Genomic DNA, 16,861 nt, shown 5'->3' with positions numbered 1-16,861 from the left:
ATCCTTACTATCGTCATTTTCCTCTACTTCTTTTGTATGTTTGTCACACTCTTGTGACCCGCTATTTCCGGGGTGCCTTGATAGTTGAAACAGACTTTGTGCTGTTGAAGCTAGAGAGGTGAGCAGAGTAAGTCTGATTCCCTGTAAAGACCTCTCTGTTGACATCTCCCCCCTTGGCGCTCATATGACCTTATGCAGTTGCGAGCGCCGTAAAACCTCTACTAAAACAAACTATCAAATAAGAACCACACTCTTGTCTGTGGTGTAGCAGTTAGGTTCTTCGCTGTAGCATGCAGGAGACCCGAGTACGATTCCCGAGTGGGGATGATTTTTATTTGAGTAGTTGGGTCTATCTGCTGGGATGTTGTATGTATCCCTCTCTACCTGGGTTGACCCGGACACTTTCAGGCAGGGTCAGAAGCCCGCCGCCTAAAAGATCTAAATTGTGTCGATGGGGACATAGAAACACCTACATTAAAAATAATGATAGTTTATGCATAAATCTATGTCATGCTGATTTCAAAATCAGTTGCCAAAGACAAATTTATTGAAGCAAAAAAATTGTAATAAACAGTATGCCTATTCTTCCAAGTGCTACTAGCAGTCAGGAATCATCAAGACCACCACGTACATAATACAACATGATACAAGGTGTACCACTCAATCACAACAACCTGTTCTTGGAGTGCACGAGGCAAGAACGATAAATCTAGGATGTGGAGTCGATTTCTCAAATAATAATAATCATGACATTACACCCTCCAGGGCAGTGCTACTGACTGAAGTGTCTTTAGGCCATTCCCAAAGGGGGAACATTTCTCGTTCATGCACAGTAGAATTGTATTTGTAAATGGGCTGATTCATCTATGTCATGCTTATAATTGTGCCTGAACTGCAATAGAGAACTACTGCTTTTTCTTTCCTAATCCTTACTATCGTCATTTTCCTCTACTTCTTTTGTACGTTTGTCACTCTCTTGTGATCCGCTATTTCCGGGGTGCCTTGATAGTGGAAGCAGACTTTGTGCTGTTGAAGCTAGAGAGGTGAGCAGAGTAAGTCTGATTCCCTGTAAGGACTTCTCGGTTGACATCCGTCCCTTGGCGCTCATATGATCTTATACAGTTGCGAGCGCTGTCTGTAAAACCTTACTAAAACTAAAATTCACTGAAAGGTTAACAACTGTCCGTCTGTGCGTGTTGGATGTTGTTTGCTTCTTCTTTGCTATCAAACATCTGTCATCCTTATCTTTCCTCCTTTTTTGTGCTTAGTACTCAGCTGACAACAATTTTTGTTTTTTAGGTCAGAACTACAGATACGACGAGGAGCTGGTGGTACCGATCATCGAGAACACGCCGTTTGAAGAGGACCTGAAGGTGAGTCACTTTGGTCGTTGTTGTTGTTGCTGCTGTTGTTGTCGTTGTTGTTTTCTATTCTCTTTAGCTGCGAGCATTTCGCTCTTGGCAGCGCAATGCCTCCCTTGAGAAACCACATGTCCTTGTCATCTGGTCTTGGTTTTTTCAATATTATATTTTATTCTTTGTTATAATATTATTTGTTTTCAATATAATGATGTTTTTAATTATCTTTTAAAGTTGTTTTTTTCTTTATTAAAATGTTTTTTTTTTCATTATGATGTTTGTAAAAAATATATTATAATGTTTTTTAAAAATATTATATTTCATTCTTTATTATAGTATTTGTTTTCAATGTTATGATGTTTTTATTTATATTATAAAGTTTTTTCCCCCCATTTTATGATGGATTTTTTTCTTTATTATAATATGTTTTTTCCCTCAATATTATGATGTTTTAAAAAATCTATATTATAATGTTTTTTTCAATATGATGTTTTTAAAAATATATTTTGATGGGGTTTTCAATATTATGATGTTTATATTTATATTATAAAGTTGGTATTTTTTTTCAATATCATGATGGATTTTTTTCTTTATTATAATGTTTTTTTCAATAATTTAACGACACTGCCCTAGACCCCCCACCTGTCTAAGACAACCAGCCACTGTTCTCCTCGCCAACGGGTGGCCATCTTCGACAATTTCGACTACCGTACATTCTAATTCTATTCTATGGTTTTGTTTGTTTTTTTCCCCATGTATTCTCGGCAGGAGGAGATGTTTCGAGCCATGCAAGACTACCCGGACACGTGCGCCGTACTGGTTCGCAGACACGGGGTCTACGTCTGGGGCGACACCTGGCAGAAGGCCAAGACAATGTGAGGGGGGGTGGGGTGGTGGGGGCTCGTCTTTCTCTTTTGTGGTGCTTGTTGTAGTAGTAATGATAATGATGATGATAATAATAATGATAGTGATAATAATAGTAATTACAATGATATTAATAATAATGATAATAGTAATAATTATAATAATAATGATAATAATAATAATAGTAATAATAATAATAATAATAATAAAAACAATAATAGTGATAATGTTAATAATAATAATAATAGTAATGATAATAATGATAGTAATGATAAAAAACATATAAAATTAATGCTGTTGAAGCCGAGAATGTTTCTGAGTGATGCAGGGTCTGCTGGGGTAATATTTATGTGAGGCATCATGGTGAAATCAAGCTCTCGTCAAAATAATGAAATAGAAAAATAGGCTTTTTCCCCGCCAGTTTTGGCTATTTATATATCGAATTTTAAAATTTTGGGCTCAAAATCTTTTATACTCATATAAAAACATATTAATTTCCGAGTGACTCTTACTGGAAAGCATTGATGATAAAGTCACATAATATGTAATTTTTCAGTTTTCAAGAATTCTCAAACTATTGAAGCTTTGGCGGCCATTTTCTCGCTAATTTTACAATTGAAACCAGGCGATCCCACCTCCTTCAATTGCAAATATCTCAACTTCTATATGAGATAAATTGGTATTAATTTAATTAAAAGCAGAACAAATGAATTTAAAGCTTTCAGTCAGATAATGCCAGTAACATCACATGCCCAAAAACTGACGAGCGCCTGATTCCACTCCGTCCTGACACATATAGCGTAAAGCGCATAAAGTTTGCTGTTGAGTGGAGATATACGCTGCGGCTATACGAATGCTATTTATTTCTTTATTATTATCGATCCAGCAACAGCTGGTCTCTCGCCCTTCTGTCCAATGCCATGTAGTGATAAGTACGGATTTGCTGCAGTTGCTGTATATATTATGATGTTCTGTTCGTAGCCGGAAGATTGGGGTCTGTTCCTTTCTCTGTAGGTGGTTGATATTGTTATTTTGTTTTGTTGTGGTCATATGTTTGAAAACTGCTCTGTCTGTCTTTTCCAAACCCCATCTGTTCATGTGGGTGGTTGATGGGTGCTCTGGTGTGGTTTGCTCCTTCTTTTCTATCAAACATTTATCGTCCTTATTTCCCCTCCTTCTATTTTGTGTTTGTTACTCTCTTGTAATACCTCTTATCTTCAGCGCTTATATGACTTTATTGTTTTGCAAATGCCGTAAAACTCTTACTAAAACTAAACATCTGTTCATTCAAACTTGTTAAAAAAAGAAAGGTCGATTTTTTTCACAGGTGTGAGTGCTACGACTACCTGTTTGACATGGCTGTGCAGATGAAGGGTCTGGGTTTGGATCCCACAGAGACTCCGACACCGCCCAAGGGAGCTTATGTCTCCAAAACCTCGTGACCCTGCTGTAGGGAGGGGCCCAGTGGCTGGGGGGATGGGTTTGAATGTTGGGGTGGGTGGGGGGGGGGAGGGGTGAACGTTGAGGGTGGGGTGGGGGGTGAATTTTATTGGTGGGGTGGGGGTGGGGGGTGAATGTTGAGGGTGGGGGGGGGGAGTGAATGTTGTGGGGGGTGGGGGGGGGTTGAATGTTGAGGGTGGGGGGGGGGGCTTAGAAATCAGGGTGGGGTATAGAGATATATACAGAGATATTGTTGGTTTGGTGAGTGAGTGAGTTGGTGAGTTTACTTTGGCCTATTCTGGTGATGATGGATAGAGATATATAGACCTATACAGAGCTGTTTATTTTGTGAGTGAGTGAATGAATGAATGAATGAATGAATGAATGAGTTTACGCGGCCTTGTCTAGTTATCTTGGTACAGAGAAATGTGTCTGTCTGAGTGAGTGAGTTTACTGGGCTAGCCACAGACATAACAGGATCAACGTTTGTGGTGTAGTGGATAGGTGCTTCATTGTTGCATTCAGGAGACACGAGTTCAATTCCTGAGTGGGCAGAAAATTTTAATCAAGTATCTCTGTCTTTTTGCTGGGATACTGTATCCCTCTCTCAGCCCGAGTTGGCCATGACAAGCAGGGTCAGAAGCGTCGATGGCTTTGTGGATGAACTCTCAGACTGGCATCAGTAAGGTCATGGGTTCGAATCCCGACGTTGTGTTCTTGGGAAAGTCACTTAACACGAATTTTCCTCACTTCATCCAGATTGCTATGGGTACTCAGCTATAGACAGTGAAAGATCTTGTCAGTTAGGGTTTGAGCACTTTATCAGCTGTTCTATGGTCTGCTGGGGGTAATAATTTAGTGTGTAAAGCGCATAGAGCTTGCTGTCGAGTTGGGATATGCGCTATGCAAATACAATTTATTATTTATTATTATTACTAAACAATCTCAATTGTGTAAAAACATCTAAATTTGTGTGTGCGCTTAGAGAAAGGTACCAAAAGGCACCCCAGACCGTTTCAAGCTACAGGCTGGTAAAGACAAAAATCATTTTTTTGACCGAAATGGGTTTCCTTTTAAAAAAATGATAGATCCACCATATTTTTTACGATGTGCTCAAAGGGTTTTCTTTGATTTGACTTCTAAATATTTTATTTTGAATTACTTTGAGGGTAGGGTACAATAAAAACAAATGATGGAAATTGCTTTTAAAACGTGTTAAAATCTATTCTTGAACCATGTTTTCTCTTCCCTGCTATGTTTTACCATTGAATTCCATTCATGATATCGATGTCAACTGAATGCCAAATTGGACGTGAATTTTCTATGAACTAATATATTTAAAAATCATTATTTAAAATTTGTATGCACTCTCACATTTGTTAAACTTAAAAGCTCATTTTCTCAAAATTCTATCTTTATACCCTACCTCACAAAATGTGCGATATCTCAAAAACTGCTTGAGATATCTAAAAGCTTCAAAATCCCCTGTGTTCAGCATTGAATTTCCTATAAGGTACAACCCGTAACTCAAAATGGTCAAAATCCGACTTTTGGTACCTTTCTTTGGGCACACACACATTTGTGCAGCGTGCTGACAAAATGAGTTACTCCTCGTATTTAACCCCTATGGAAATAGATACATCACGCTTATAGGTGACATTTGTATATCTACAATTTGTAAGTAGGAAATAATAAAAGACAGGTTACAGTTAAAGGATAATAATATGACATCAACAGAAAGTCTACAAATTTGACCCTAATGTTGAGTTTTGGCCAACATCTCCATTTGTGGATTGCGAGAAATAACTCATACATTTGTCAGCTCGCCTCACATTTTTTACTTAAAAAAGGAATCGCCAGAGCTGTTGGTAGTTTGTAATGACCTGTACTGTGTCTTGTGGGGAAGCCTGCCCCCCGTCTTTTTCGTAGTGACTTGACCTATTTATCCAGATTTCCTCATACAGATTGTTGAAATGTTTATGTGGGTGGTTGGTGGCTGTTCTGCTCTGGTGTGGTCTGCTTTTTCTTTCTTGTCAAACATCTATCGTCCATATCTCTCCATCTCCTTTATTTATTTTTTTTTACTCTCTTGTAACTTGTAACACCTTTAATCTGCGGCACTTATTTGACCTTATTGTGTTGCAAGTGCCGTAAAACTCTTAGATCTACTTTTAAAAAAAGACGACCTACTTGTTCAGATTTACTCGCACAGATTGTTGAAATGTTTATGTGGGTGGTTGGTGGCTGTTCTGCTCTAGTTTGGTTTGCTTTTTCTTTCTAGTCAAATATCTATCGACCTTATCTCTCCTTCTTTCCTATCAAATATCTGTCGTCCTTATCTCTCCTTCTTTCCTATCAAATATCTGTCGTCCTTATCTCTCCTTCTTTCCTATCAAATATCTGTCGTCCTTATCTCTCCTTCTTTCCTATCAAATATCTGTCGTCCTTATCTCTCCTTCTTTCCTAACAAATATCTATTGACCTTATCTCTCCTTCTTTCCTATCAAATATCTGTCGACCTTATCTCTCCTTCTTTCCTATCAAATATCTATTGACCTTATCTCTCCTTCTTTCCTATCAAATATCTGTCGACCTTATCTCTCCTTCTTTCCTATCAAATATCTGTCGTCCTTATCTCTCCTTCTTTCCTATCAAATATCTGTCGACCTTATCTCTCCTTCTTTCCTATCAAATATCTGTCGTCCTTATCTCTCCTTCTTTCCTATCAAATATCTGTCGTCCTTATCTCTCCTTCTTTCCTATCAAATATCTGTCGTCCTTATCTCTCCTTCTTTCCTATCAAATATCTATCCTCCTTCTCTCTCCTCCTCCTTTTCTTTGTATGTAACTTTCCTTGAAGATCTCTAATCTTCGACACTTATATGATCTATTTGTATTGCAAGTGCTGTAAAACTCTCACTGTGGGTGGTTGGCGGGTGCTCAGGTGTGGTTTGCTTTTTCCAACCTGTCAAACATCAGTCGTCTTTATCTCTCCTCCTGAATTATTTTTTTTTTGTATGTTACTCTCTTTTAACATCTCTAATCTTCGACACATGTGACCTATTTGTGTTGCAAGTACCGTAAGACTCTTACTATACCTGTCCCTGTGGTTTTATGCACCCCGCATAATTTAGCAAAATTGGATAATTTTTTTTCATAATTTCTGATTATTTTCCTTTATCATTCTTTGTTAGAATTAACAGAATCGCATAATTTCACATTTTTTGGCTCAGTTTGCATAATTTCAGAATGTTTCTTGCTTAAAACGACGGGGACAGCTTACATGTGCTGAGCCTACCTACTTATCCAGATTTTCTCTCACAGAATGTTGAAATTTTTGTGTATCTCTTTCCTAACCAGATTGTTATTTTGTTCACAATGGTATTAAACTCGTGAAAAGCAAAGTGCCCTGTGTTCGTTTTTTTATGTCATGAATGTTTTCACTATTTAAATTTGTTTTAGTGGGTGGTTGGTGGGTGCTCTGGTGTGGTTTGGTCCTTCTACCCCATCAAATATGTTTCATCCCGATCTCTTCACCTTCTTTTCTGTGTTTGTTACTCTCTTTTAACACCTCTAATCTTTGGCCCTGATATGACCTTATTGTGTTGCAAGTGACATAAAACTCTTACTAAAACTTTTTAAAAAGTTTTTATATATATATATATATATATGATGGCATGGAGGAATCAGGTACTCGTCAATTTTGGACAGATGGAGTTATTGGTATTATAATCTTAAAACTAAATAATGCCTGGTCTTGATTTTGATGAAAAAATACCCCTTTCTGTCGTGCATTATAGAACAAGACATAATATTATGAGCGATTGAAGGAGGTGGGGTTTGCCCAGTGTCAGCGGCAAAAGAAGCTTCTGAAATTTCACCAAAGTTCAGGGATCTCCAAAGCTTGAGTGTCATCGTAAACTACAAATTTACATTTGCTGTGGCAACAGGGTTATTGGTATAATAATCTTTTTGCCTACGATCGAAAGGTGTTGAGCAAAAGAACAAAACAACAAATCAATAAGAATTGTCTAACAGTAACAGGTGGAAAAATGACGGGTTTTTTTCTTCAATTTCTTTATTTTCACGAGTGCCTGATTTTGCCACTGCGGTGCTCATCGAAGTGATGAAATTAAAGAAACGGGTATTTTTCTGGATGTTGGGTAATTTTTTTCCGAATTGTTTTTTTTAGCATAACATCTTTTCTCATCATTTAACAATCTGTCCCCGTCGTTTTATGCAATAAAAATTCTGAAATTATGCAAACTGAGCCCAAAAATGTGAAATTATGCGATTCTGTTAATTTATCAAAGAATGATAAAGGAAAATAATCAGAAATTATGCAAAAAATAATCAAATTTTGCTAAATTATGCGGGGTGCATAAAACCACGGGGACAGAACAACACAATTCTGGGTGGATTTTACCCCATCTCCTTTCATAAAAAATATGTTAAGTTCTATCAAGGGGTATTATTTTCATCGAAATAGAGACAAATGATTAAGCTGTAAGACAATTCCAATAAGTCCGTACCAGTCAGGGGGTAAACCCCAAAACTGACGAACGCCTTATTTTACTGCGTCCTGACACATTCATATTGTAATGCACTTTGCTGTCCACTGCTTTGTGTCAGCCACTGACAGAAGGACCTGTGGCAAAACCAAAGAGCCTGTAGTTTGGCAGTGCTCTGGTCTGGTTTGCTCCTTCTTTCCTACCAAACTTCTATCATCCTTATGAATCTCTCCTTTCCTTTGTACGTTACTTTTTTGTAGTAACGCCTCTCATTTCGGTATTTATCCTTATATATATATATATATATATATATATATATATATATATATATATAGTGTTGTAAGTGCCAGAAAACTCGTGTCTAAATAAGAAAACACACTAACACACACAATCACACTCTCGGAAACACACACGCACTCACACGCACTCACAGAAACACACACTAACACACACACACTCCTGGAAACACACATAATCAAGAATGAACACACTGCTCTCAAAGTAAACACATAACAGCTTCGTTTAAACGTGTCGTGAACGTATACTATGCACACAGAACAATAATAATAATAATAATAATAATAATAATAATAATAATAATGCCTAACGAGGTGGGGAAACATTGTACTACCATCAGCAATCTATTTTTGGCATGATGAATTGTAATTCACATTTCTGTCGCTCAAGTGCCCAACAGTGGTATTTCCTCCACTCTACCCACCCCACCCCCCCAACACACACACCACCCTCCACCTTCCCCCCCCCCCCCCCCCCCCCACAGTAAAGTCTGCAGGTAACGAAAATTAATATATATAGACAAATATAGCATCGACAAGCAGCTGTTCAAATGGTTTTAGTCGAGGAAGTGGATGGTTGGCTGGTGCTCTGGTGTGGTTTCCTCCTTCTCTCCTATCAAACATCTATCGTCCTTATCTCTCCTCCTTCTTTATTGTGTATGTTACATGTACTCTCTTGTAACACCTCTAATCTTCGGCATTTATATGACCTTATTGTGTTGCAAGTGCAGTAAAACTTTCACTAAAACTTTTTTAAAATGGTTTCAGTAGAGGAAGTAACAATTGTCGGAAGAAAGAAAAAAAAATAACTATCATTCTTTTACAAACTGCATCCACATTATGTACATGTATCTTTTCTTACTTTTTTTCTTCAACATTTGGAATTTGAATTTCGATAAGATGAGTCACAAGGTGGTGGAATCGGGCGCTGGTATCATCTTAAAGCCTGTTCATTTGTCTTAATTTTAGTGGAAACAAATTATTACCCAGCTATACTGAATAAAAGTCGAAATATTTGCGATTGAAGGAGGTCAGGGTCGCCTGGTTTCACAGGTAAAATTAGCGAGAAAATGGCTGCCAAAGTTTGTTAACTTCCATAGCCTGGGAGTCCTGGGAAACTGGAAAGTTACATTGTTTGTGCTTTTAAAAAAAATGCTTTTCATTAAAATCCACACAGAAGTGGTTTAGAAAGGAAAAAAAGGTGTTGAGCCAAAAAAAAAGGGAAAAAAATTGCCCATCGACCAAATAAAAATAAAAATAGCCGATTTCTTTGATTTGATTATTCTGACGAGCGCCTGATTTCACCACGATGCCTCAAATATATTTCCACGAGTATTATATAATTATGTGAAATTAATACCACATATCAAGAAACTACTATTTGATTAACAAATTTTAAAATCAAAATTTTGGGCGTTGTACATTTTGAACAAATGGACGACGATATAATTATATAGTTAATACTCAGTGACAGGAAGGAAACCCGACTCCACCCGAACAAAATCCCACGTGCGGACTCACTCGCAGGTTTCGGTTTAAGCGAAATTCACTGTATTTTGCCCCTGGGTGTGAGTTACAAACATGTATTTAAAAAACAAACAAACAAACAAACAAAACAAAACAGCCAAAAAAACGAAAACAACTACACTCTGCGACATGGTCCATGGAGCACAACAAGTACATATTATATATATATATATATCAATATCGGCCGATACAAAGTTCCACTGAAGAAGTACCGTAACAAACAAATAAAAAAACCAAACAACAACCCCAAACCAACCAAACCTACAAACGCATAAAACAAAGTTCCATTGATGAAGTGCCTTAACATAAGTAACGGAAAAACAAACAAAACAAACAACAACAACAACAGCAACAACAAAACCCCAGCCAAACCAACAAACGCAGAAAAACATATAAAGTTCCACTGATAAAGTAACATAACAGACAAACAGACAGACAAACAAATAAAACCAAACCAACAAACACACATAAACAAGCAAACACATAAAACTAGAGTCTCCTCTCAGTCAAAGACATGTAAATATGTACAAGTAGTATTTGCTCTATTGTAATCTTCACACCTACCATAATAATATTTATAGCAATTGGTTCCTAAGGGTAGACCGTTTATTGTCATTGCATCAAGAATAAATATAATATAGCCCAACCTAACACCACCCCCTCCCCAAACCACCCCCAACCCATCCCTCCAAAAAAACAAAACATAACAAAAACAACCCAAAAACAACAAGCATCCACATCTTTGTTGTCAGGAGACCCCAACACCCCACACAAACGACCAAAAACAAGCCAAAAGTGAAGTAAAAAAGGACAGAACGAAAACGATATAAAAAAGCAGTAATAAAAAAAACACAAAAACCCAACAACAACAAAAAAGCCCCAAAAACATCATAATATTGCCATGTCAAAACGAATGAACAAAACAAAACAACAAACAAACAAAATCACCAAAAAAATCAGTAAAGTAGAAGTAGTAGAATTATTCCAGACTTCACATATCAGACTCAGACATCGTCCAAGCCTCTTTTGATATTCATGCCATGAAGAAGCCGCTCAATGTAGGTGTTTTTACACCATAATCGACACGATTTAGATCATTTAGGAGGCGGGCTTCCAACCCTGCCTGTCAGGGCCAATGGGGAGATACAACTACATCCCAGTAGAAAGATTGGGATACTCCATAAACATTTCTCCCCACTCAGGAATCAAACTCAAACGCCACAGACTTCGGTTTAAGAAGCCAAACGAGTATACGTGACATGTACTGAAGCATCATGAGATAGACATACATATGTGGGACGTGCTGACAAAATGAGTTATTTCTAGCACTTCACAAATTGAGATATCGGCAAAAAAAAAAAAAGGAGTAAATTTGTAGACTCTCAACTGATGTCATATTCTTCAAGTTTACCAACTCTTTTATTATTTCCAACTAATGAATCGTAAAAACTCAGCCTATCAGTTCAACATATATCTATTTCTACACGGCTAAAATAGTAGAAGTAACTCATTTTCTTAGCACGTCACACACACACACACACACACACACACACACACACACACACACACACACACACACACACACACACACACACACACACACACACACACACACACACACACACACACACACACACACACACACACACACACACACACACACACACACACACACACACACACACACACACACACACACACACACACACACACACACACGACGAAGCCAAACGAGTATACGTGACACGTACTGAAGCATCATGAGATAGACATTCTCATCTATAGCCTAGTGCGGTCAAAAATTCGTTGCGCAACTTATCCTCAAATATCTCTTTAGCGGTTGAATCACTGTCACCCATACTTTGCACAGCAGTTTGTATCAATTTGTTTTAACTTAATCATTATTTCCAACAACAATTGAGGGTAGATTAAAAAACTTTTCTTCTTAAATTAAATTTATATCAAATACTACATGTACAAATCTCTTTCACGCGGAATATGGAATTGTTCACAGCACTTCTTGCTTTTCACAAACATTTTGTATACGCATATGGCTTCCGTCACAGCTCGCCAATGACTCTTTTTAGAGGCAAAACTAGATCTAGTTACAAGAATTCAATTTTATTATGAACACTCTTTTGCACAAAAAGTTCTATAAACAAGCGTTCAATAAACACAACCTCACCATTAGAAAAAAAAAATGATGGACTTAAAAAAAAAAAAGCGGTATTGTCCCAGCTGTAAATCGTTTAATATCAGTGGAAACCACGCACTGGGTTTTTTTAAAATTAGTATTTATTAAGGAATTTTCTAGAATAGACCTAACAAGTGTTTACAAAAATATTGATCTGTTAAGACAAATCGATACATGTCACTGTGCAAAAGTTGAAGCTGAAGAGTCTTTGTTCGATAGTTGAGGAGATATTTGGTCGCTTTTAATAAGCACCAGATGGCTATCCCGAAAAATGCAGTTTTGAGAAAATCAAAGGTAAAGTTTTGCCCCCCTTTCAGTTTCAAGGAGAGTATTCTCTATGGCTAAACAACTACACACACCAATGAAACCAAACGTGTACTATAGGAAGGGCAATGCTCACTTTTGTTGTAGGTCAAGATTTTTGGAAACCCTCGACATCTGGGTTAGCCCGCTTGTCCTTAAAAGCGACCATTTGACAATAAGTTGCGCCACAAAGTTTTGAGCACACTCCAGTCCACCAAGTAGCTTAGCCTTTGTCCGAACATTTCACTAGTACTACTTTAGCATTGTCTCATAACCCGATAAGTACATTACACAAACACAGACATGTATATTTGCAACAAATTTGATAAATTCTATAAAAATTGCCACTAACAGCCAGGAAGAAAAATGACGGTTCTTTCCATTTCATTACATGTATTCTGACGAGTGCCTGATTTCACACACATATCATTTTGCTAAGTGTGGTTTCTGTAAGTATGTGTGCCATAGTTATGACCATTCTAGTCTGGTCTTTGTCCGAAAATTAAATTGTTAAGTGTGGTTTCGTGAAGACTCTTTATTATAATATCTATGATTCTTTTAGTTCGCATAGATTGGTCTTAGTCAAAAAATTCCACAGTTGGTACTCAGTTTTGTCTTATAAAGAGTCTGTATCACAATATTTATGTGGTCTGCACTCCGTTCCAGAAGCAAGCAACATCTCACTGCGCACCAAGATTCGACTCTTTAACCCCAACGTCAAGTCTGTGCTCCTCTACAGCTGCGAAACTTGGAAGACAACAAAGACAGTGCTGAATAAAGTCCAGACTTTCATCAACAGATGTATGAGGAGTATCCTAAGAATTAAGTGACAGGATAGAATAAGAAATGAAGAGCTGTGGGAAAGGACAGGACAAAAGGATAATATAGAAGTAGAAATAGGACTAAGAAAGTGTCGATGGATGGGACACACCTTCAGAAAGCCCAGCGGAAACATCACAAGACAGTCGCTGCAGTTGAACCCACAGGGAGCACGAGGCAGGGGTAGGCCACGGGAAACATGGAGGAGATGCGTGGAAAGGGACATGAGAGAGATGAAGCTCACTTGGAACGAGCTTGAAAGAATGGCCCAGGACAGAGATAAATGGAAGGAGTTTGTATGTGGCCTATACCCTGCCACGGGTGAAAGGATGGCCCAGGACAGAGATAAATGGAAGGAGCTTGTATGTGGTCTATACCCTGCCAGGGGTGAAAGGATGGCCCAGGACAGAGATAAATGGAAGAAGCTTGTATGTAGCCTATACCATGCCAGGGGTGAAAGGATGGCCCAGGACAGAGATAAATGGAAGAGGCTTGTATGTGGCCTATACCCTGCCAGGGGTGAAAGGATGGCCCAGGACAGAGATAAGTGGAAGAAGCTTGTATGTGGCCTATACTCTGCCAGGGGTGAAAGGATGGCCCAGGACAGAGATACGTGGAAGAAGCTTGTATGTGGCCTATACCCTGCCAGGGATGAAAGGCATTGATGGTGACTCCCTCCCAGCGTGTCGACAGTATGTCAGGGCGGTTAGACACTAAGACTAGACTACATTATGCTAGACCAATTCTTAACTTTTAACCTTCCCAAGTGCTGCAAAACTCTTGCAAAAAACTAAACATTGAGATACGGAAAACAAACATGAAACTATGAGTAGAGACAACAAGTACTGGGGTTTCAGACTCAGTTTTTTCGTCAGCATATTATGACTACATCTTGGGAGTACCGAAGCGAAAACAAACCATGTCAAAATATCGTACCACACGACAAATAGCTAATCAGCGAGCTGTTTCAAACATTAATTTTTTAAAAAATAATTAAAAAAACCCAAAAAACAAACAAAAACCCATCCCCTCAACCCCCCCCCCCTAAACAACAAACAATACAAAAAGTTAAAAAAACAACAAAAAAACAAAACACCCACCACCCAACAAAAACCGACAAACCATCAAGCTATTCCTAACACAATCACATTCATACAATTTCTCCGTCACACTCCTCCGTTCGCACCAATCACCCGGTTTCCCTCAAACCATACACTTGTTGCATTATAACATCCAGGACAGCGCACTCCGGCTCACCAACAGCACTGGTTCTACCATGGAGCTCACGAAACAGTCAGAGCCGCGCACTTTTTGACGATATCAATACAATAATATTTCCGATTCCACCCAACAGGTGGCAGTGTCCTTGACAAAATTACTCCGTGGCCTACTATTTCCAGGGAATTTAGAGTGTGTAGAAAACCTATTTCCACTTGAGTCAATTGTCAAAGTGAGTGAGAGGTGTTCGTGCAATATAAGAATGAAACTGGTTTCTAAGTGTGCGACAGTTGTACGACTTTTATTATAATTATTTACGGATTTCTTTCTTTCATTGAGCCTTAAGAGTAGAGTGAGTGTGCCAAAAATTACTCAGATAAGTGGTGAATCGTAAAACGACGAGAGAAGGAATGTGTGGCAGTATCATTCCTCTTTTAATCACCATGACTGACACAAGACTAGAGTGTTTTACAACTCAAAAGTTGGATGGTATTGATTTTGGTAATCGGCAATCTAATTGTATTGATAACGTCAAAAAGTGCGCGGCTTTGATATTTTTTTTTCAAAATGGCTCTGATGTTCTCCATGGAGCACACCACTTGGCTCTGTCTAGAGCCAAATCTAGCGCAAAGAGGGAAAGGTTGCGCGTGCACTCGACTATTGCAAGACTGCTGTTTTGCTCTTCACGTGTCGTATTTGTGCGTCCATAGCGCGCACTAGCGCAGCAAAGTTTTTTTTTAAAGAGCAAAGAGTGGCGGTAAAGATCGTTCATAAAAAGATAGTTCACTCAACCAAAAAATTGTCCGCGGAAGTCCGTGCATTGGTTCAGATGGCACTGCAGTCTTTGTTTGGAAGCTCTCTTTCATTTCTCCAGAAGATGAATAGGAATAGCACAGTTAGTTAGTTTCATTTTGATTGTTTTTCATACAAGAAGGGTAACTCTGTTGACAAAGTCCGCACTTTTTCGAAGAGGGCGCCACCGAATTTTGAGAACACTTTTTAAATTAGCTCAAAGAGAGGAGTGAACTATCTTGTTATACACGATCTTTGGTGGCGGCCATGACAGTGCCTGGTCTGGGATATTATAATAAGTCAAGTCTATGCTTCAGTGACAAGGTCCCATTGTATCTGTTGTGGTGTTGTCCAAGTTCTCCGAGATTCGTGGGCAGACACGAATGCACGAGGGGGCGGTGGGAACAACGACCGTCTTCACGTCTGGAAAAAGCGTCGAACTTTTGGCGTGAGGAGTCGGAAGAAGGACTCTGGGAACATGGTGTGGGACACGTAGGCGTACTTGAGGTAGTTGTAGGGCGTGGCGATCACCTCAAGCAGAGCTGTCAGTAACTCTCGGTCCTGACGGGTGGAAACAATGACAAATGACAAATGACAAATGAAAAATGACAATGACAATGACAAATGACAAATGAAAAATGGCAAATGTTAAATGACAATGACAAATGACAATGACAATAATAAATGACAATGACAATGACAGTGACAATCTTTGTTCAGAAAGAGGAGAGATCAGGACGATAGATAATATTTAATAGGAAAGAAGGAGCAAACCACACCAGAGCACCCGCCAACCACCCACTTTGGCTTTCTCAAATGTTACCAAATCTAAAAACAATGACAAATGACAATGACAATCTTTATTCATCAAGTTTAACATTTCTTTTATCATTTTGTACAAATACATTGTATAAACTCAACCAATAAATCTGACGTATCTATGTCCAAAGTATCTATGGGCTAAATTCTGAGAAGTAACTCTTTTTGTCAGCACACCTCACAAATCAGCAGGAAAATTGCCTCTAAAGTTTGGTGACTTCCAAAGCTTGAGTAATTGGTCTTTGAAAACTGAATATTTTACAGTTTTTGTGTCTTTGACAAATGTTTTCCCCTGTGAAATCCACACAGAAATGTACGTTTCTAAATGGGCATAAAATATGATCAGCTAAAAAAGAAACGGTAAAAACTGCCCACAGGGGTGGGGTGGGGGTGGGGGTGGGAGAATGGTTTCTTGTTTCTTTATTTTGACGAAGCCTGACTTCATCAACGTGCTACTCATATTATGTAGTTAATGATAATGAAACCAGAAATACGTAGATTTCTTGGGATTACAGATGAATATTTTTCCTTTCAGAGAAAAACAAACCCCTCAGAAAAGGAATCATGAAACAGACAGACTTCTTTCGAATAGAAAAAGTCACATATAGAGATCACAGGACCGATACATTTTATCTAAAAGAAATGGACTTAGGTAGAGATCTTAGGACGGATAAGGTTTTCGGTTTTCTTCTGAGAGAAAAGGAACAGAAAAAGGACGCG

At 38.3% G+C, this 16,861-nt stretch overlaps 2 protein-coding genes across 2 annotated transcripts in view; one reads left to right on the top strand and one right to left on the bottom strand.

Annotated features, from left to right (window-relative positions):
• Window positions 1-3,711, top strand: part of LOC101857904 (methylthioribulose-1-phosphate dehydratase) — a 17,514-nt gene extending 13,803 nt beyond the window's left edge. Inside the window, exons 4-6 of the mRNA XM_035972546.1 lie at window positions 1,305-1,373; window positions 2,127-2,233; window positions 3,550-3,711. Of these exons, the coding sequence (XP_035828439.1) occupies window positions 1,305-1,373; window positions 2,127-2,233; window positions 3,550-3,664 (291 nt within the window). The 3' untranslated portion in view covers window positions 3,665-3,711. The remainder of the gene's footprint in view (window positions 1-1,304; window positions 1,374-2,126; window positions 2,234-3,549) is intronic.
• Window positions 3,712-15,094: 11,383 nt separating this feature from the next.
• Window positions 15,095-16,861, bottom strand: part of LOC106013241 (signal peptide, CUB and EGF-like domain-containing protein 2) — a gene marked incomplete at its 5' end in the record, with an annotated part of 4,525 nt that continues 2,758 nt past the window's right edge. Inside the window, 1 exon segment of the mRNA XM_013088402.2 lies at window positions 15,095-15,885. Coding sequence (XP_012943856.1) covers window positions 15,740-15,885 — 146 coding nt within the window.

This window comes from Aplysia californica, unplaced genomic scaffold, assembly GCF_000002075.1.
Source record: "Aplysia californica isolate F4 #8 unplaced genomic scaffold, AplCal3.0 scaffold00736, whole genome shotgun sequence".
NCBI lineage: Eukaryota > Metazoa > Mollusca > Gastropoda > Aplysiida > Aplysiidae > Aplysia > Aplysia californica.
This window is presented reverse-complemented; position numbering and strand designations above follow the sequence as displayed.